We start from the raw sequence: 22,503 nt of genomic DNA on the forward strand, positions 1-22,503 counted from the left end.
CTAAGGAATAATTATAGGTGCATTCCACAGATTTGTTCCAAAGTCACTAATTTAGCATTGTACAATTATATCCAGAAAAGCAGGTAGGAAATACTAATGTTCAGAATTAAATACATTTCTCTCTCATGGTTTTGCATGTATTTCAGTAATGTATTTTAAACATTAAGATTTATTTCCTGGCCACAATACTTTGAATATAAGGAAAATTTTTGAAGAAAATGTAAGGACTATCAAGAATAATTCCTAGGTAAGTTAGAATGTAAGCTCCTAAAAGGCAGAGACCATCTATTTTGTTCATTATCATACACCCACATCTAACATACATAAGTGGTGTTTAACTTTATAAATCAGTAATTCATATAAATGTATCTTTACATATATCCTTCCACAAGTCACCCACTTCCCAATTCTTGATACCTGTAATGTTACCACCATCATCTCTTGTGTAAATTATTAAAACACCCTTCTGACTGGTCCCTCTGCTTCCATCTTAGCCTCCTTGGTCTTATCACACAGCCAGAATAATCCTTTTACAAAAAAAAAAAAAAAAAAAAAAAAAAGTTTTAACATTAAGTGAATAGATTTTTTTTTAAAGAGGTTCTATCCAATTGTGAGAACTAAACCCATGACTTACTATTGTTTCAATCCTGTGCTTCTACAGTGCCAAAAAATTCAAAAATTTTAAAGATGGGGATGTGGGAAAATTAAGCACTAAAGTGTTAAGAATTCTGCCTTAAAACTTCTTCCCTCAGTGATGGAAAACTGAAGAGACATGAATCAAAACAAGACGTTTAAAAATCCAAATTAGGTTTTATTAGCATCACTGCCAAGTATTTTCCCTGGTTTATCTCCACTTCTCGTTAAGCCTAGTATATCTGATATTGCTTTGATTGCACATATACCATATTAAGTAAGCTGATTGGTTTCTAGGCCATAATTTAGCAAATTACAAACCAGTGAAGAAAAGTCCACTTCAATCAGAATATGTTTATATTAGTATGAAGAGTAAGTTCACTTCAATCAGAATATAGTATGTTTATATTAGTATGAAGAGTAAGTCCACTTCAATCGGAATATAGCGTGTTTACACATGTTTAACATCAACATACTAATTTGACGGGTAATCTAATGAAGAAATATCTGAGTACTCATGCACTTTTTTCATGTACTCATAATGTACTCATTTTCAAAAACTTTATGGAAGATGAAACTGTAGAGTTTTCCAAAAAAGATTACAAAAGATACTCTTCCAATATATTGGTCAGAACAAAGCCTTCGGCAGTTCTGTATACTTCATACAGCCTCTTATTGAGTTTAAAAGATATGTTCAAATATCTCTTCCATTTACATTTCAGTGGTATCTAATTAGTATTTACATGATAATTTTGAGCAAGTAGTTTTTACAGGGCAAAATGAATATAGTCTCTTATAGTCTTTGCAACAGATATTTCCCCAAATACTGTATATGCTGAATAAACATGCCACTGAAGAAATGTAACATTCAACTTGATGGTTTTAATCTTTTAGACGTGAACTTAATTATACTGTAGAAAGTTATCAACATAAACATGGAAAATTCTGCATTCTTCCAAATGTGCCAATACATAAAAATTCATCTAGGCAAAATAGTATTTATGCTTCCATTTTATTGTTTTTAAGAATTAAACTGCCACCTCAGTAGTCTTAAGAGCAATATAATGAAACATACATACATTTACTTTAGATTTATGTCCATCATAGCTTCAAAGGCTTCCCTGAAATAAGGCTGGCATTCACATCTTTTTCCGTAAGGAAAGAAGCACTAACAGTAATTTTGTTATCCTTCTACCCACCCACCCTCATTCAAACAATTGATGAATTCAAGTCTAACACGATTTAAAACTTTTGTCTACTACAACATTCATCTGATATGCCTCCCTGCATAACATAGATTTCTTAAACCTAATTGAAAATAAATCATTTTTTTAAAACTCTACAAGAGTTCTCTTAATTCAAAATTTTATGATACTAATTTTCTCATCCAATACATAGGCTAAGTGGTTGCTTACCACATTCAACTCTAGTGACTTTCAATAAAAGCAGGACAACTCTTCATAAATAGTTGAGAAGCTCTAAAGTGATTTTGGCTATTTTCTTATTATATGGAACAAAGAAATGGTTTGGATTTTTAACAGTAACATTTTAATAGCTCCTAAACAGGGGCATGAAAAGGAATCAAGTTTGCACCAGTCCAAGTACCTACAGTAATATGATAGAAGCACTCACCACCAACATTTCACACCATTTCACTCCCATGCTTTTAATAACAAGCATTTCTCACTAGAAATATTGCATTAACACTGGACTTTCAAACTGTGAAGTGTAGAAAATCATTTGCCTGACTTAAAACAAAAAAGTTTATTAGTTATTTTTGGCCAGTCAAGGTTGAAATGGCCATTTTGTTATTTCTAACTTCTGCTCCTAGGGTTCAGAAATGATTTTGCATCTGATCATTCAAGATGAGAATTTGTTTCACCTGTACCTGACAGAAATGGTAAATTAGCAATCAGTTCACGCTTTGTCAAAAGAAGTATGTTCTAAATGTATATACTACAAACTATCTAATAAATGATACCTGCATACTACACATTTCATGTTTTATTATGCACCATTTTAGTGGGGAGGAAAAACTTCACAGGGATTTATTCAAAGGATATAAATAATATCCTAAGAACGTTGATTTATACACATGAGTTCTGTATAAACTGTTAAGTGGTCATCTTAGCTGAACTATAACAAGCCCCTATAATGTAAAAGCTGACTCTAAAGGCACCATGTAAAGCACTGAAATCCACAATTTAGCTGTTACTTTCCTCTTCTCCAATACAAAATTATCTGGTAGTCTTCACTGTTGACTCCATGCTAAAATGTTCCAAATTCAGACTGCTTTACCGACAAAAGGAATTGGAAATAAAAGTTTTTAAATTTCAAGTTAGAGGAAAAACTCTATCACACAGCAATGAAACCTGAGCAAATGCAAATTTGTGATTACAAGAATATGTCCTTCATTAATACATTATTCAAATTCCTCCATGGCATTCAAACTGCAGTTGAAAATCCTATAAACAAGAACCCACTTAAACACAGCATCAAACTCTACCATGAAATGAAGAATTACGTAAAGCCTATTCAGCCCTATTCAGTTTAAGACAATGAACAAAACAGAACACATTTCATCTAAATAACACCGTTTAAACAGTTCTATAAAATAATGTTACTTAAGGTCAGTATGTGTGGTGCGTATGTGATTCCGACCATTCAGTAAAAAAGCATTAATGAGTAACAGCATCCCCCCACCAGCTTGAAGCCTGTAGAGTTGATTACTTTGGCCATCTCTTTCCAAATAATTAGTAATGCCTTTTAACATTACAAACAAATATATCTTAGTACTAGAATTCCAATGTATTTTGGTGCTCCTGAGGCTGCCTAAAAATGAAAAGGCATCCAAGTGAAGTGCATTGTATACTTACTATACCTCGAAACCCCAACATTTCAGTGCCTAAAATGTGAAATAACTCTCTATCATTTAACAGTCTGCCTTACAGCAAATTCTAGATTTTTGCTTTTAGGATTTTATTATAACTTTGGGAAATTAGTGGTAAAACATATGGTTTAAAAAACAGTATGTGGCTGCACTGAAATTCACATAAAAATAGCATTTTTACAACCTTATTGAAATTTAATCCTTTTACACAGGTTAACAAAATGTATCACAAGAAAAACTAAACGTTGGGTTTAACAAAACAATACTTTTGAAGTAAAACAATGAAAAATTTTTTCAAATTTTTTACAAATGGTCACCTCTGGGTCAATTTACTAAACTAGGGGAATAAAGATGTTAAAATATAGCTGTGCTCAACTGAGCCACTTATCTGTACTACAGTATGGTACTTGAAATCAATCTTAAGGTCAAGATTTAAAACCATTTTAAGAAACAAGACCCTATGTGTTTTATACTACCTCGGTAAGAGGTACTCTTCCTTCCCAAAACAGTCAAAGCTTAATTAAAAGATTGACTATACATAGTTTTTTTCCTCCTCATATCTTCAGTTCAAAATACTATTATCATTGGTAATACGGTCTATATCTCGTCTGATCTGGATGATGTGGTCCAGGAAGTGGGGTTTGAGAAGGCGGACCCTGCAATCGTGGAGGAGGTGGTGGCCCTCTTGGTGCAGGCCATATACCAGGACTCATTCCCCCTGGTTGTGTAAATGGAGGGCTCAGAGTTCCTTGATCTTCAGTGAACTGGGGTAATGAGTTAGGATTATAATGGTGAGGAGGGGGTGCAGTTACAGGTGGACCACCATGTTGAGGTGGGGGAGGTCCTGGAGGAGGATGATTCATATAAGGTGGCATCTGGGCAATAATATGTCCAGGGGGAGGGGTTATTGGTGGTGGAGCAGAGGTCATTGGTGGAGGTGGAGCTTGGCTATATACCAAGTGAGGAGTACCTGCAGCCTGGGGAGGATGTGGCATTGGATGGCTTATTGGTGGTGGAGGAGGTGGGGGTGGTGCATAATGTTGCTGTGGAGGCATAATATGATGAGGGTGCGATACCACTGGTTGACCCTGATATTCAGGATGATGGTGAGCAGGTGCTGGGGCAGGAGGTGGTGGTTCTCTAGCACCTGAATTTGAGTCATCCTGAATAGGGACGGTTATTAAATTGCTGTGTTTTCTTGTTGAAATACGAAAGGTTTCCTGACTGACCGATCGAGGTGGAGGTGGAGCCATGGACAATTCTGCTGGAGGAGCACGAATATCTTCATGTGGCTGATTATAGTGCTCATGCGGCACATGTTGCAAAGGAGGTGGTGGCATCATGATGTGCTGCTTTGGCGGAATATGGCTCATATGGTGCTTGTCTGGTGGCATTATAAAACGCTCAGGGATTTCAGTTGGTGGTGGGGCAATAGGAGGATGAACATTTTCAAGTGAAGCACGGGTAACAGGTTTTCCAGCTCTCATATGGCGATGGTTGATATGAGCCTGTAAGTCTCTCTGAGACAAATACGTTCTCTTGCACCCTTGAACAATGCTACACATGAAGAGAGAACCTCGTGTACACTGCTCAATTCGCTGCACAGGATCACTACAGCTAAATCAGAAGGGGAAAAAAATGTGATTTACTAAAAGAGAATATAAAAAATTACGTAATTTTCAAAAATATGCCTCTTTTAAAAATTTGACTGTTACATAAAACATAGCAAAAGTCCACAATTAGAAGTTACAGTTATTCTACGTGAACCTTTTAATCTTCCCTACTTTGTTGTCTATTAGCCATTAAGCATAGGCATTTCTGTCATCTTCAGAACTCCTAATATCAAACAGTATGTTTGAAGAAGAGACCTCATTCTTCCCAAGGCCTAGAATTTATCTAATTTTCTCAAACAATTCTATGCTTTGCATCCATTTGCCAAAAAACCCAGCAAGAAAAAAACCAAAGGGTTGATTACTTACAATCATGGAATTCAAACTTGTATGGTATTATTGAGTGATAACTGTTTGTTGAGCAAACAGTGGAAAACAGTAAGTAGAAAACAGTAAGTAGAAGACACTGCAAGGACTACAACAAGAAGTAACATCAGCCTCATCATTAGGGTTCTTAACATTAAATATAAACTATTTCAATCCAAGCCTGGACTATTAAAAGTCCTTTAAGGAAGGGTTTTTTCTGAATTGTCAGGCAAATTTACACTTCCCTACCTTTCTAATTTGTGAGCACTAAATTTAACTTAACATTTTCTTAAAAACTCAGGGTCAAAATTGTAACTATTTTTCACTTACCATATTTAATCCATATTTGCCATTACAGCTTTCTTGACACAGTGGGGAAAGAGGACTGAAATAGGAATCTGAAGATCTTGGATCTGGTATTGGCTCAGTAATTTGAAGTCACTGAACCATTTTTGAGTTTGTTTCTTCATTTGTACAATGAAGTTAAAGTATCTACCTACTTCACAATGTTCTTACATCTATTTCATATTACTTAAAAGAATATATTTAATATCAAATGAAACAATGAAAGTGACAGTATTTATTTAATCCCCAATTAAGCACTATATAAAAATATATGTGTGTGTATATATATATATATAAGCAATTGTCATTGAATATGTGTGTCAGGTCATTCGGCACTAAACTAAATGGCTCTATACTCTTGATTTTGAGTTGTCTATCTTTCCATCCTTACTATAAGACTGGCACTCCTTATTGATGTTATTATGCTTCCCTTTAGTGGCCACCTGGCACACTTGTTTTTTGCTTCTAGTTCACTGTAAACTCTGAACTATCTCGACCTTAACAAGACGAGAGGCACTTTCTCTTGGGTGGTGCTTAAAAACAGTAATACATACTGTTTAACTCTGATTGTCATTTCTTCACTTCCTGATCTGGGTCTGTTAATACAGATAGGCTTCTGTCCTAAAATTGCTACTAAGGACCACATAAGTGAGGTGTGACATTTAGCACTTTGTTACATTTAGTCCATTAGTAAGGTTAGCACATTAGTATATTCAGTACATTAGTTACATTTAGTACCTTGAGAACTAATTTCTTTAAACAATAAGTACCTTTTAATTTCCTTTTAATACTTAAACAAGAGACCTTTAAAAGTCCTCTAAATAATGTTTCATCACATCTGAAATCCTTTATCCCAATGAAGCAATCAAATTTACTATGTAACTTAAAATGAAGGTATACCATGTTGAAAACTTAGGCCTGAGAAAACACCCAAAAAACAAGTGATATATATTTCTAGTGTTTTAACTCTTCTGAATTATAATTCTATAAACGAAATGTTTTAAACTCAATAGAACAAATTTTATAATCTGTTACTTTAAAATGCTAATAAAAACATGCCAAGTGAATTAGTTGTCACTGAGCTGTCAATAAATCACCCCTCTCTCTCCTGGTGACGTCAAATTTTCCTATACCATAAAAGGGAATCATTGCTGACAAGTGTCCACAGCTTTGATATCAATCAATACCACAAATCTTGGTGTAGCTTTAAGCACAGGTTATAAGTGATCTAAGAAGCCTATGGCTATTCCAAGCAAGTACCTCTCATTCCTTCTTAAGCCTTCCTTATCAAGAGTTCTGAACTGATATAAAAATTCTTATTCTGTTTTCTTCAAGACTATCCCAAAATGGATCTAGCTTTTTATAACTTGTTTGAGACTATATAATGATGGTGTTCTAAGATATACTCCAGATATAATAATCAGATTTGAAAGTAGCAAGAGCTTATATATATATAGTGCTTACTATATGCCAGCTACTATATATGTGTATGTGTGTATATATGTTTTATATATAAAACCTCATCGAATCCTAAAAATACCACAAGGAAGTAGGTACTACTATCAGCCTCATTTTATCAATAAAGAATAGTCTATGACAGTAAAACAGCTAATACATAGCAGAACAAGGATTCAAACCCAGGAATTCTAATTCTGGAGTCTTTGCTCTCACTATATCTTAATACTTCTTTAATGTCCCATCAAAAGAGTAACTGTTTTTGGTTTATAGTAATACTTCTATAATGGCAAACAGATTTCATTCCGACCAATTTGAGTTGACTGACAGTGTTTACCTCGCCCTATATTAAAGAGAAACACTAGGCAAGCTGGGCTCACAAAAAAAGATTAGCCACGTCTGTATTTTGATCTCCTGCCTGATTTATATCACTCCCTAACCTTTAATCCAACTTACGAATCATTGCACTAAAACTTTATTATTTAAAAAAGGTAATGATAATCTTATCTTACCCTGGACACATCTTATCTCCCTTTTTTTCATGTAAAATAGCACAGTCATAGCAAAAAACATGCTTGCATGGAATCTGTAAACAAAGACATATTACAGTTAAGCATATTAGAACTTAAGATATTTCTAAAAAAACATATATATAGTGACCTATACATAAGAAGGCTTAGAAGACACTTGAGAATACCTGTTAAAATGAATATTTATTAAGTACTAATTATAATAACCTTTTTCAATCACAAAGCCTTTTCAGAACATCACAAAAACTATGGCCCCTTTTCCAATAAACATACACATATGTATTTGCTTACACCTTCTGGAGGTATAAACCCTATAAATTTCACCCATGGTACCCAGACATTTTTTCCTTTTTTTTTTTTTTTTTTTTTTTAAAGAAACAGATCTTGCTCCGTTGCCCAGGATGGAGTCCAGTGGTGTGATCACAGCTCACTGTAACCTCGAACTCCTGGCTAATGTTCCCACCTCAGCCTTCAGAATAGCTAGGAACATAGGTGTGTGCCACCACACCAGGCTGTTTTATTTTATTGTAGAGACAGGGTCTCGCTAAGTTGTCCAGGCTGGTACCAAACTCCTGGCCTCTAGCAATCCTCACACCTCAGCCTCCTGAAGCTGTGGGATTATACGTGTGAGCCACCACACCCAGACCTCTGCAGGTCAAAACCTCCTGAAGAACACTTTAATTGTGTTTTTTTTTAAATCTTGTTTCTCCTGAAACTATTTGAATGCAGTAAAAAATAACAAGTATGTCCTATGTTTAATATAAGCAGCATCTTCCTCTGGTCGTTTTAAGTTAATCAACTAATAAAAATCTAAAAATCAATCAGAAGGATACAGTAAAATGATGTTAGAACCACATTTTTAAATTCACAGCCTGTTACTATTTCTTTACTATGATGTACAGCAAAGCAACAGTGCATAATCCACACCATCTACCATCACAGGTATGTCATTGAATTCAATTTTTTTTCTAAACGCAAATGCAAAACTATCTTTTTTGGAGGGAAGAAATGTGAAAATTACTATAAAATTACAGTTAGGATTGTAAAATTTTTTTAATGATTAGAATTCAATTTTCAGAAATAATAATTATTATTAAGCCTCTCTGAGCCTCAGGAAAAAAAGAAATTATAAATATTATTAATGCAGTTTTAATGCATAAGAAAAAAATTTTTCCTAACTAGAATAACTGTAAACTAACTGGTATCAAACACTCCAAAGAAATTAGTTTTCAGAAATAATTTTTTCAGTTTTATTTAATATTTTACAAGAATTCAACAATTTGTCAAGATAATCATATTAAATTCATAGTATTCCAATACTTCCCTTAGTCATTTCATACTTATTTAAAATGTCGCAAACTTAGTCATGAAACAATGATAAACCTATCTAGTTAAATTTCAGAACCCCACCTCTATGCAAATGCTTACTGACAAAAACAGTATTTAATTATACTTACCATTCGCCCATAGATTTTAATAGGCAATCCACACTTGTCACAGAAATGAACTGGTGTATCATCCTTTTCACCTAAGATGTTTATCTGTTGAAATGATATAATTAAAATTACCTTCTCACACAATTCTAAAGATTCTATCTACACAATGAATTGGTCAGTGTTTTATAAAAGTTGTTAAAACAATTAGAAAAGCTTCTTGGTATAATCTCCATGTATTCCCCACCATTAGCTGTGATACCATTAGTTTTTCTTCTTAGTGTTAATAGTTATTGATTTTACTGAAAAGTACTTCAAATTATTCTTGAAAATAGAGTATTAACAAATGATTTGTATGTACTGAAAATCAGTTATAACAAGTTCATAACATTCTTTATGTATTGTGCATTACTCTAATAAAACATTTTAACTATTTAATACTTAAAATATTTTACTGTTCTAATACAATTTTTCATTTTTAATTATACCTGAAAGTCCCAAAAAAGGTGTCCAGGAAACCTTCGCTGATTTCCAAACAGCTCACCACCTTTACAGTCATACCGTTCTTCTTCATTATAATCAAATCCTTCTGAGAAAAAAAAAAAAAGTATTGCCCATTAACTTTCCAAATCTCAAATTTCATTTTGGAAGTACATATACATGGCAAAATAGATCTTTTCACTAAAAAGCCCATCTGATGCCTTTCAAAGCTTTTCTAAGAATAAGACAATCAAGATTAGTTTAAAACATCAGTTAGAAGTGATCTTGGTGATCTAGTCCAATTCTTTCACTTCATTATTGAGAATATTACTATATGGAGACGCATAACAACTTGACATATAGAAGAAAAGTGGCAAAGCCAGGAACAGACCTCAGATCTCGACTCCATTCAAATGCTCTTATCAATTCATGAAACTATTTCTAATGAAAAATGTTACTGACTACTGATTATCATGCTTGCTGCACAAATTTTTAAGATACTGATCACCATTTATTCTAGTCTAGCTACAAAAATGGTATGCCATGAGACTGATTTTATTGCCAAAAGTATAATGAAAACATAAAGCATTCTATGCATTTTATTAGCAAACAAGTTATCTTCTTCTTTAGCCCTAAAATGAGTAATTTAAATACTTGAACATATTCATATTTCATTCTGTCAATTAAAACCACTCCCTGATTAATTACCCAAACAGCAGCCATATCATATCTTATGTACCCTTTCCTACAATGTATTTATCAATATCAATAAACTTAAGATATATGAAGATCAAATGGGCTCAATTTCTCTGGCCTAATTAAAAAGTTGATGGCAATCTTCTCATCTCCTACAAAAGAACAAAAAACCAATCAATAGGCTGATGGGAATTCCAGGTAGAATCCAATTACCTAAAGTAAAGCTGAGCAGACAAATATATCCCTCCAAGGAGCCAGGCTTCTCACGACTCTTTTGGCCCTAGAACTGGTAAACAGAGTAGCCAAGCACACAAGTTTTAACTTTACCCACATGACTAAATTACAGCACCTATACACAGACATAGACACACACACACAGAGACACACTCACATTAACACACAAATAGTGATGCAAGAATTTTTTGAAGCTAATAGACACTTCAGTGTACTGCTATTTAATTACTGCCAATACGAATGTATAATCCAAAGTCAGGGTGCTCTGATAAGCTACACCTGAGAGTTCCTAGGCTCCTATATCACCCATTTACACCTTAGAAAAGCTGGTGTGATCTAAAATTCAAAATAAGGAAACTCAATTTTTCAAACCCAGAAAATTATTGAGATAACAGCCAAGGAAATTAGAAGCACATTATCATTTTTCAGAGTAGTTCCACCTGTACTCCCATCATTAAACTATATATATTTGTAGAGATACCACACTGGCACCCCAAACTCCACATTTTCATTGATGCCTAGGAAAACAACAATCAAAAAAAAAATTTCTTTTACTCCAAATTCCGAGAGGGAAAGGGGGAAAAGGATTTTGGCTTTTCTGAACTATTGTTCAGAAACTATTGTTTGAACTATTAAAGAATGCATTTGTACACTACCATGTTGTTTTAAAAAATTAGTTTTTTTAAAAAAGCCAAAGCAGGACTGACCCTAACTTAGAGGTAGTGCAACAGCAGCCCTAGGTTATTACTAACACGATTTGACTTCAAATATACTTGTTTAGATGGGAGAGAAACCCTACAATAAAAGAAACCATAACATATGTTTTAACTAAAGCAGCTTGATTCTACAAAATAAATACAGACAAATTGCTGGAATAGAATAGAAAGTCTAGAAATACAAAAAATACTTTCAATACAGGGGTCCCCAACTCCCAGACCTTGGACCAGTACCCTTGGCTTGTTAGGAACGTGGCCACACAGCAGGAGGTGAGTGGAGGGCTAGGAAGCATTGCCACTTGACCTCTGCCTCCGCCTCCCGTCAGATCAGCAGCTGCATTAGACTCTCATAGGAACGCAAACCCTATTGTGAACTGTGCAAGAGAGGGATCTAGGTTGGTGCTCCTTAAAAGAATCTAACTAACGCAACAGTTGCATCCCAAAATCACTCCCCGCACCCTGCCATCACTCTCCATCTGTGGAAAAACTGTCTTCCACGAAACCAGTCCTTGTGCCAAGAAGATTGGGGACTGCTGCTTTAACATACGTATGATAACAATAAAATTCCTATTCAGCAAGGAAAAGAGTTGGGACAACGTTTTGGGGAAAAAAAAGGCCAGACGCCACCTTTTTTCCCCTTAATAACCAAATACATATCCATAAATGTTCTCAAGCACTATCAGTGAACTTTTTCTGTGAAAGGCTAAATAGTAAATATTTAGGCTTTGTGGACCATATGGTCTCAATCACAATTAACTCAACCCTACCATTACAGTGTGAAAGCTCCCATAGATAATACTTAAATGAATGAGTACAGCTGTGTTCCAATAAAATTGTTTATAAAAACAGGGTTACATTTGGCCCACAGACATAGTTTGCTAACCTGTAATCAAGGGTAAGATGTAAAAACTCTTTTATACTGGTGAAATAGGGGAAGGCCTTTCAAAAAATGTCACAAATCCCAGAAGTCATAAAAGCAAAGACTGGATACCTGACTACATAGAATCTTCAAGATTCTCTGCAATAAATATTTTGTATACAAAATTAAAAGACAAGTGAAGAATATATACAACATAGGCCAGGCACAGTGGCTCATGCCTGTAATCCTGGCACTTTGGGAGGCTAAGGTGAGAGGACTGTTGAGCCCAGGAGTTCAAAACCAGCCTGGGCAACATAGCAAGACCCCGTCACTACATAAATTAAATATAAAAAATTAGCCAAGCAGGTGGGGCGCACCTCTAGTCCCAGCTACTCAGGAGACTGAGGTGGAAAGATCACTTGAGCCTGGAATATCGAGCCATGATCCCACCACTGCACTCCAGTCCAGGCAAGAGAGTAAGACCCAATCTCAAAAAAAATATATAGATAGATAGATAGATAGATAGATAGATAGATAGATAGATAGATAGATAGATATATGTATATACACACACACATACATACATACATAACATATAACAAAAATCCTATTAAATTTTGTTGTTGTTGTTGTTGAGAGGGAGTCTCGCTCTGTCGCCCAGGCTGGAGTGCAGTGGCTGGATCTCAGCTCACTGCAAGCTCCGCCTCCCGGGTTCACGCCATTCTCCTGCCTCAGCCTCCCAAGTAGCTGGGACTACAGGCGCCCGCCACCTCGCCCGGCTAGTTTTTTGTATTTTTTTAGTAGAGATGGGGTTTCACTGTGTTAGCCAGGATGGTCTCGATCTCCTGACCTCATGATCCGCCCGTCTCAGCTTCCCAAAGTGCTGGGATTACAGGCTTGAGCCACCGCGCCCGGCCAAAAATCCTATTAAATTACAAAGAACTCAGAAGAAAGGATCTAAACAAGAATGACCAATATTATGAAAAAATATTCGCTCTTTCATAATTAAAAGAAATTTACATCAAAACAAAAATTTTAAAAGATTTCTAGTACTCACTATTGGTGTATGGGAGTAAAACCTAACATACCTTTTTTGAAGAGCAATTTGACAGCACTTGTCAAACTCTAAAATCCACAGTATCTATCAAGTTTTAAAATATCCAAATTTGTAGTTTTAAAGTCTTTGGAATTAAAAAAAAAAAAAAAAAAAGGCCAAATCTGTGCAAAGTACAAATTCTACAAAACGCTATGTCCAAGAATATTTGGTGCAACATTTTTTGTAACAGAAAAAAACTGGAAAAACTGTTAAATTATGGTATATCTAAAAATACCCAAACCTGTTTTTTTAATGAGGTATATCTGCATGTACTGATAAGAAAAAAATCTTAAATGCGTACATGAAAAAATGGCAACTACACATTAAAAAATCAATACTTTTGTATAAAAAAGTCAACAGGGATTATCTTTGGATAGAAGGATTTTACTTTCATGTTATGCTTTCTGGCAATACTGTTGAGATTATTAAACAATGGGCAGTATTCCTTTCAACAACAAAAGGAATCAAATCAAAAATATTTATAAAGGGAAATAAAAATACAATGTGCTACAAGGAGAAGTCAAACAAGAAGGTTGAAGAATAAATAGAATATGTAAGATAAAAAAGAGGTAGCTATAAGATCACACAGACTATCTGGAGCAATCAGATAAAACAGAAAGTGTTGGACCTATTAGTTAAACAAATTACCTTCATCACCAGGTGGAGCCTTTGCAGGCATCCTGTTTATAGTCCTTTGAGTTCGCGGTGCAGGTTTTGCTTTGTTTGCTTGTTTGGAGATCAGCTTTATAGGAATTCGTCTGCGAACATCAAGACCACCCAAGGATCCAGAACTATTAGTGCCTTGTAACTCATTGTCTATGTTAGGGAAAAAAAAGTTGTAATTTCTTTTAGTTTTTCTTTTCAAAGATTATTCTGCCACAGGTATTAAAACAACATACCTAACATTATCAAGTTTAAAGATCTGGGTTCTGATTTTCAATGTTACATTACGTTTAACTGCTAATTTTATTTATTTTGGATCAACACTTAAGGCAATGCTTTTTAACCCTTTTTGAGATATGGAATCCTTTAAGGAACTGATAAAAGTTATAGGACCTCTCCCTAGAAAAGTGAACAAAATTTTTCATATAATTCCAGAGAAGTTTACAGAAACATGAAACCATTCATGAACCCAAGAACCATTGTCTTGAACTACAAGAGATTTTTTTTAAAGAAAAAGACTAAGGAGAAAAAGAAAGAAAACCATCCCTATCCCCATGTCTGATCATCCAGCATGCAGACAATAAATTTAGTAAACTGAACTTACTAACACTGATGAAGGCAAAATTAAATAATGCATTTGAAAATGAAGTTAAGAAATGTGATTATTCCTTAAGTGTAAGAGAGTTATAAAAATCATTCAGAATTACAGTAAAAATCATTATACCATTTAGTAGTAAAAACATGCAATAATGTATTTGTGCTATAACATATGACTGAGTTCTTAGTCGGCCCTGTAATGGAAAATTATAATTGAAGAGGATGCAAAGTTCCTGTACTACAACTAGGTCTAAACAACTGTCACCTTCTAGTCCCTGGAGTCTTCACTTGTTATTGTCTATAGAATTAATTCTTGTCCCATGAGTAACAGCAGTATTATTTCATAGAACTGACCCCATCTAAAGCTTAACAGTTACCTTTTTTCAAGTAGATGAAAAGATATAATACAGAAAATACTTAACTTGACCTACTAAAGACAAAAAGGAAAATGCTTAAAATAGGAAATACAAATAACATATTATTTAATTTGTAGTGTTTTAAACATGACAAGTTATTGAACAAGGTTGTATAACTGCCCCTGCAGGAAATATTACAGTCAAGACAGATAGCCAAACCGTCCACATTAAATTCAGCAAAGCCAAATTTGGAAGTAGTAAGCTAGTACTAATGGCCTCCAAGGCTACTAGGATTACAGACACACACTAAGTTCACATTCATTTGTACTTTTTCTGAACAATATATCAAACAAAATTAAAAATGGGTCCTTAACAATTATTTTAATTATCTTTCAGTCTACTTACTACTCTTATAACAGCTAATCCTAAAACAAGGGGAGGGCAGAATTACATGGTTAGCTAGAATCTTGAATTGGGGTAAACCCAACTTGATTAGCTTTCACCGCTTCACTAAATAGACTCACGAGCTGATTAATGTATTTGATCTGCTTTCATTGTAGTTGCTTATGTACTAAAAGTAATTACAAGCAATGCACTAGCCAAAAGAAACATGAATGACTTTTTTTCTTGCTCAGAAAGTATTCCTGACATTCCAATCAACTAAAAAGCAAGTCGTTGTAGACATATAATCAGTTCAATGCTGTCCCTCAAATATTAAACATTCAAATATCAAAACGGTTTAATCGTTTTACCTTTGTGAATAATAAAAATACCAACACTTCATCACAAGTCCTTTTCACACCATCCTGAACATTTGAGGTCTCTACTGTTGCTTGCATAGTCTACCACTTTCAAGAGCTGGCTGGCCCTTCTCACTTTGCTTCACAGATTGAAATTCATGAGGTATAGCATTTAATAGTGGTAACATTCTGGGTTTTTTTGTGACTTTTTTGCTTTTTGTTGTTTTTAAATTAAGAATCAGAACATAAAGCACTATTTCCTTTTGAATACAGTAACAAATTATAAAGTTCTTAACAACAAAAATTTCTTAGATATTACATAGAAAATGACTAAGGACTACTGGCCACTTAAGACAAATTCACTTTAAAAAGGCACAACACTTCCATATTATATAGTTTTAAAAAGACTGGGGATTTTTATCTTGAATAAAAAGAACCAACAAATATTTCACAAAATCTGGGATCTTTTACAAAATCTGGGATACAGTTACAGAAGTGCTAATTCTTAGAATGACCAAAGAATAAATCTAGTGTTAATTGGGAGCCTCTTGGAGTAATTATTCTGGCAAGATTCTATTAGAACACCTTCATTTGTACATTTGAACGTCAGCATGACCATAAAATGGGTCATTTTTGCATAATGTTCAAGGGTTTCATCAGTTTCCCCAAGGAACTCTTAATCCTTTAATACTGAAATTATTCTTTTGAGATGCCTATCCTGTCATGATTCTTCAATTATCTAGCTAAGTGGCATTTCCTCATTTGTCAAAGGCTTTGTGATTTAAACAATTATCAAATTCATATTTATGAATTTCATGAAAACCCAGAATCTTCTGCAAGGTTTATGATTTTATTTCACAATCAATGCATAGTATTTGATAGTGTCTTCTGATACTAAACATCAAAGAGACTGATTCATTAAAAAAATAAAAAGGTAAGAATCTAGTGTTAAGCAGAAGGGACATCTGAGCGGGAACTACTTTTTTAAGTGGTCGGCTCATTCGTATTTTCATGTTAGGATGAGTTTTACTTCCTTAGGCAATCTCTAAACTTCAAGAATTAAGATAATAAACACGCTTTACACCCACCCCTATTACGACTTCCTAACATAATAGCCTCCAAACTATGGCAGGAACTTGACTCACAATTCCAGTAGTGGGCTCAAAAAAGAATTATTTTCCAAAAGTCGAATATTTGCTATTCTACCATCAAAATCGTCGAGTTTCAACTCTATATAAATTCCCAAACACTGGAATTCTTTACAGCCTGGTGCTAGGCCGGCTTCTCCTCTGAACACACCCTTCTTAAGTGGTCTCATCTGTCCTCATGCTTTAAAATACCAGCTATAAATAAAGGTACTAACTTCCAAATACGTATTTTCAGTGCATATCTTTCCTCTCATCCCCACTTGGCATCTCTCCTGTCTCAATAGTTATCTCACACTAGTAGTCCAAGACCAAACACTTGTTCCCAAATTCCCATCTCACCTCTACAAAAAAAGACTGTTTTCTGCCTCAAGTTTTCCTCAATTCAATAATGGACACTACCTAGTTGCTCAAACCAAAAACCTAGGTATTTCTCCTTTCTCTCACGTTCGTTCAAACACCACCAAAGTATTTACTGAAGTTGCCCATTTTCCTTAATTTTCACCAAACCAACCTTCCCTTCCCGTCTACTGCAATCAGCTATTTTCCATCATTCTTACTTCCCTCTCTTACACCATTCTCCATAGAACAGCCTGTTATATATTTTTAAAGAGATTGTGTTCCTCCTTTACTTCTGTTCAATGGCTTCACATTCACTTAAAATTCAAAAGTTTACCATGGCTTTCAATGACCTGAATGATGTGCCTGCTGCCCTCCTTTCCAATCTCACTTCAGGACTCTTACCCTTTGGTTATTACTAGGCTGCAGCTGACTTCACTACATCTTCCTACCTCCGTGCCTTTGCACTTCCTGGAAATGCTTTTCCTCTTGCTTTTTTCCCAGGGTTGGGATCTTCTCACCCATCAGATCTTAGCTTCCACAAAGACCATTCCAAACAACTCTCTCTGAAATTTCCCCCTATGAATCTCTCCACAGCACTGGTTTATTTTCTTCAAAATACTTATAATTCGCAAACATTAAAAAAAAAAAGAAGGTATTGTCTGTGTTCCTCCGTAAAACAGAAGTTCTATCATGGACCTGGTCCGTCTCGTTTACCATTCCATCTTCCCTCTCCCGACCTACAGATATCTGTATCTGGCATAAACATACACTAAATAAATAAACATACACACCTAATTACATAATCAAGCAGATATCTGATGAGTGAGGACAACTCAATACTCAAGAAAAAGGCTTTTTTTCTTTATTTGTGATATGGTCGCTGTAAATGTATGGGGCACATGTTAACTCCAAGAGCACGCATTCGATATCCGAGAACCACAAAGAAGCAAAAGCCAGAAAATACATAACAGGGTGGAGCTACTCTTACTTGGAGAAAAGTATGAGAATGCCTTGATTTTAAGCTCCTCTTTGTAAACACCCTCAAATGATGAGTACGGACCTCAGCCGAAGCGCGGGGGCATGCTTTTGGTTTAGGTAGAAAAGCTACTCCGAGTTGGATTCCAAAAACTCTATCAGATGCCCTTCTTTCACCTCTCTAGTCCATAAAGGATCGGAAAGACGACAGGAGGTGACCACTGCAGCACCCGCCCAAAGCTGACTGAGACAGCAGGAAGTCTCCAACCCACTCTCGCCCGTCCACTCCCAGCGTAAAGAGGATTCCGCGATTCGGAGACCGCAATCTACCCGCCAGTCTCCATAACGTAGGCCAGAGCAGCTGGGCTGAATAAAACAGAGCCGGCGCTCTCCCTTCCCAAAGGCCTACATTGCCCACCGGTCCGGGTTCGGAGCTCAGAACGAGAGAAGGAGCGGTTGTTGCCGGCACGGAGGAGGTAGGTACCACACCAGAGGGTAGGCCAGGAAACGGCAGGCCCCTGCCAGGCACAGGAAGGCATATGTGAGATTTCTTCTCACTGCCACACCCTAGTGTTGTGGGGCGAGCGTAATCCCTTTTGCCTGCTGGGCGACCAGCCCCAGGCCGGCCAAGGGGGCATGGAACCGGGACCCCCACTGCCTCCGCCTCCTTACCAGTGTGATCCATGATTCGGCTCGCAGAGCACAGTGGGAGCGGAAGTCAACCGCGCCGGAGTCGCAGCGAGCGCGTGCGCACTGCCTTCCGGAGGCCGGGAGGCGGAAGTCCGAGCAGGTTGTCCCAGTTTTGGCCTGCAAAGACTTCCCTCTCTCGCCTCCACTACCCAACTCCTGTGAGGGACTCAGGCATAGTTCGAGCAGAGGCAGAAAGAGCGAGCGCGCGAAGAACTTCGGTATCGAGGTTGCTAAGGCTTCTCCTCATGTGCTTCAAGAGAAAGTAGCCTTTAACTGTGGAAAGGACACCAGGAGGACCAGGGAAGGGGAGAGCAGTGGTAAAAATGAGCCTGAGGCAGATAAAGCGACTGCCCGCCCCCGCGGAGAGCTGCCTTCTGGGACTTGTAGTGCGCGGGGCCCCGGAGACACCCGGCTGCGCAGGCTCGGCCGTTGCGCTGGCCCCACCCCGGCGGGCGGAGTAACGGTTTGGAATCCCCCGGGGTCAGCGAGCGCTGGGGTCCTCCGCCTAGTGTAGGAAAAGTGTAAACATATGCGCTTCGGCAAGCGTCCTCCAGTGGGAGGTTGCTCAGGGGATGGCGGAGCTGTGAAACTGGCAGCTAAAAGGAAAGTCTCAACGCTTATTGTCTAAATTTTGCTTTGTCGTGACCAGCTACCTAAACCCACGCAGAGGTGACTTGGTATATGCCCCGGTTCCCATCTCTTAAGTCTCTTAACCGTTGAAACACATTTATAATGCTTGACTGCCACTCACTTTCTACGGAGAGCGCTTGTGACGCCACGAACCTCTTGAACACCTGAGGACTGGGCGCCAGGGTCTGATGGAGGGTGGAGAGCCAGTACGGCGCAGCTGCCTCCTCTCACGGGGACACCTAGCAGGAATGTGCAGAGTGGAGCTAAAGGGAGCGGATAGAAACCGAGAGAGGGGAAGAGAGCGCGAAGGCTTGGCCGGCAGGAGAGGTTAAAAAGGAAAGGCCTAAAATGAGGAAGAGAGTTACCGCAGGAGGCAGTACCTAGTTCCAGTTCTTCGTCCCAGGAGTTTGTGGTTGCTGCTGCTTTCATCTTCGTCAGCCAAAACAAAAGGAAAGTGCCAAGGGGCGATTCCTAGGACCTTCAGTGCAGTCTCCACCTCGCGGACTTGGCTCATTTGTGTCCACTCCTTTGTCCCACGTTTTACACTTGATGCTCTTGGATGAATAGAAAGGAGCTCAATTAAGGGAAAACACAAGCTTGGGAGTCAAGGGATTTGGGTTCTATTCTCGTTGTCCCTTGGTGACGACATCATTACCTTGGGTTATTCAAGCTTTCAGTGCCAGAGTTCCTATGTCAATAAAAGATTATTACATTGACCTCTTAGAGAAATGTTTTCATGGTACTGAATTGCAAATAAAGTATGTGTAGCAATGTGTTATATCTTTGTAGTTGTACGGTGTTACCTGTGAATCATACTGTGATGATCACTGCGATTTAAGTGCACCATGTTATTTGGTGATTATTTTCCTGAGATCTTGTAAAAGATTGTTCCACTATTTATATGCAGCTTTATAAACAAGTTTTTAGGTATTCACAACTAAGGATATTTGTGAATCAAAATTATCCCTGCTTTTTTTAAATGTAAAGTTCTGTATTGCTAAGTGGTTTTCAAGATGCTTTCAGTTTCTGGGATTATTGTTTTGGACATTGGGGCGTGCCTAACGTTTTTCCCATACTTCCCTATTTTTCTAAATACAGTGCTGATATAGTCAGGCTTTTTTCACCAATTTGGTTTTTTTTTTTTTTTTTTTTTTAAGTTTTCACCTAGAAAGTACTTCTTTTTTATACCAAAAAAATTTTTTTTAGAGATGGGGCGGCCCAAACTGGAGTACAATGGCACAATCATAGCTCACTGCATCCTTGGACTCCTGGGCTCAAGGGATCCTTATGCCTCAGCCTCCGGAGTAGCTGGGACTACAGATGCTCATCACTAGCACTGGCTTTGGTTTTTTTTTGTTCTATCATACTTAGCCTATCAGCTAACGGCTAACGTTCAGATTCCTGCAGATCCAGGTTCAGAATAGTAGTATTAATGTCTGCTGATGCTAATATTTAAATAATTAGAATTAAGAGCGTTCCTATTGTATTTTATATAATTTAACCTGTACGTCAGAAGTTTTGTTGGCATTTTATGATGCATCAAGTTATGAAAATTTACTGAGAGAAGATGTACTTATTTTAGATCTGATAAAATGTTAAACATTTGTTTGATTTGATTTGGTGTCTGTTATTTTCAGGCATTGCTTTAACATCTGTGGTGTGTGTTTACCCCCTTAATTGTGGTTGCCTTGAATTACCAATGAAGTAGCAGTGTGATAAATTAATTTCTTTACTTACATTTTATTACTGCCCTCTAGTATCTCTTTTCAGCGACCAGCGTGCTGTAACCAGTCACAATTTCTTTATCAAGAGTTGCCATTAGGCGGGGTGCGGTGGCTCACACCTGTAATCCCAGCACTTTGGGAGGCCGAGACGGGCGGATCACGAGGTCAGGAGATCAAGACCATCCTGGCTAACACGGTGAAACCCCGTCTCTACTAAAAATACAAAAAATTAGCTAAGTGTGGTGGCGGGCGCCTGTAGTGCCAGCTACTCAGGCGGCTGAGGCAGGAGAATGGCGTGAACCCGGGAGGCAGAGCTTGCAGTGAGCTGAGATCACGCCACTGCACTCCAGCCTGGGCGACAGAGCAAGACTCCGTCTCAAAAAAAATAAAAAAGTTGCCGTTAATATTTATTTGTGTAGCATAAGGTTTATATTGCTTATATATAAGCTATATATAGCTTAGGTACTGACCTAAGGTTTATAAAAGTAAAAACTTATTGTAATGGGCAGTCTGAAGCACTGAAGTGCACCTTTTTACCTTACTGGCAAGACCATCTCCTACCTGTGAATTATAAGGTAGTGGTCTCCAAGATGTTTCGATAGCCTCCCATTTACATAGTTACTGTTTATGCTATGAGAAAAGTAAGAGGGGTATCAGAGAGCTTGTCTTCCCCAATAACCTGTTACAGACTCCTGAGTACCAAGTAAGGACAAAAACCTTCATCTCTTGACGCTCATTCAACTGTATCCCACTGAGTGCCTAGTACTACATAAGGCAAAAGCTATATAAATAATGACTCCTACTTCAAGGATCCTACAGGATATAATTTATAGAAATATGTGAATATCTACATAATATAGATCTAAGTGTTGAAAGGAAATACAGTGCTAACTACATTTAGATAAAGTAGTGGGAGTGAGGGTAGTTAGGTTGGCTTTATGGAGGGATTTAAGCTGAACCTTGATGAACGGATTAAATTTGAAGAGGAGGAGAGCAATAAAAGGCATGTCAAACAGAGAAAAGCAAGGGCACAGATGTGAGAATTGTATGGTTTATATAGAGGACAGTGAAGAGCTTTACTTGTACTCTAAATCCATGTTTGGGAGTTCTAAAAAAATAAGTTATTATGGAGCACCTTGAAAAAGTAAGATTTCAGAGTAACAGTTAAGAAATAGAGCATTTAACAAAACCTAGCAAAATATATTCATATAAACAATATAATCCAGCAAGATACATTCAAAAACAATGAGCAAATCTTAACTTGGGGTGGGGAGATGAATCAGTCGATGAACAATCAA

At 36.9% G+C, this 22,503-nt stretch overlaps 1 protein-coding gene across 4 annotated transcripts; it reads right to left on the reverse strand.

Annotated features, from left to right (window-relative positions):
- Nucleotides 1-1,626: 1,626 nt before the first annotated feature.
- On the reverse strand, nucleotides 1,627-20,253 carry CBLL1 (Cbl proto-oncogene like 1). 4 transcript variants are annotated; one of them, XM_010382435.2, is made up of 6 exons: nucleotides 18,834-20,253; nucleotides 13,992-14,159; nucleotides 9,751-9,848; nucleotides 9,287-9,370; nucleotides 7,812-7,885; nucleotides 1,627-5,140 (listed from the first exon to the last, which is right to left on the reverse strand). In XM_010382435.2, exons 1-6 carry the CDS (start codon nucleotides 18,844-18,846, stop codon nucleotides 4,105-4,107), a joined length of 1,473 nt encoding a protein of 490 aa, XP_010380737.1. In that variant the 5' UTR covers nucleotides 18,847-20,253; the 3' UTR covers nucleotides 1,627-4,104. The 4 variants fall into 4 exon arrangements, with proteins under 4 accessions (XP_010380737.1, XP_010380736.1, XP_030788425.1 ...); XM_010382434.2 differs by having other exon boundaries at nucleotides 9,751-9,851; XM_030932565.1 differs by lacking the exon at nucleotides 18,834-20,253 and adding an exon at nucleotides 18,571-18,751.
- Between the last annotated feature and the right edge of the window lie 2,250 nt (nucleotides 20,254-22,503).

Source organism: Rhinopithecus roxellana, chromosome 6 (genome assembly GCF_007565055.1).
Source record: "Rhinopithecus roxellana isolate Shanxi Qingling chromosome 6, ASM756505v1, whole genome shotgun sequence".
NCBI classification, from domain to species: Eukaryota; Metazoa; Chordata; class Mammalia; order Primates; family Cercopithecidae; genus Rhinopithecus; species Rhinopithecus roxellana.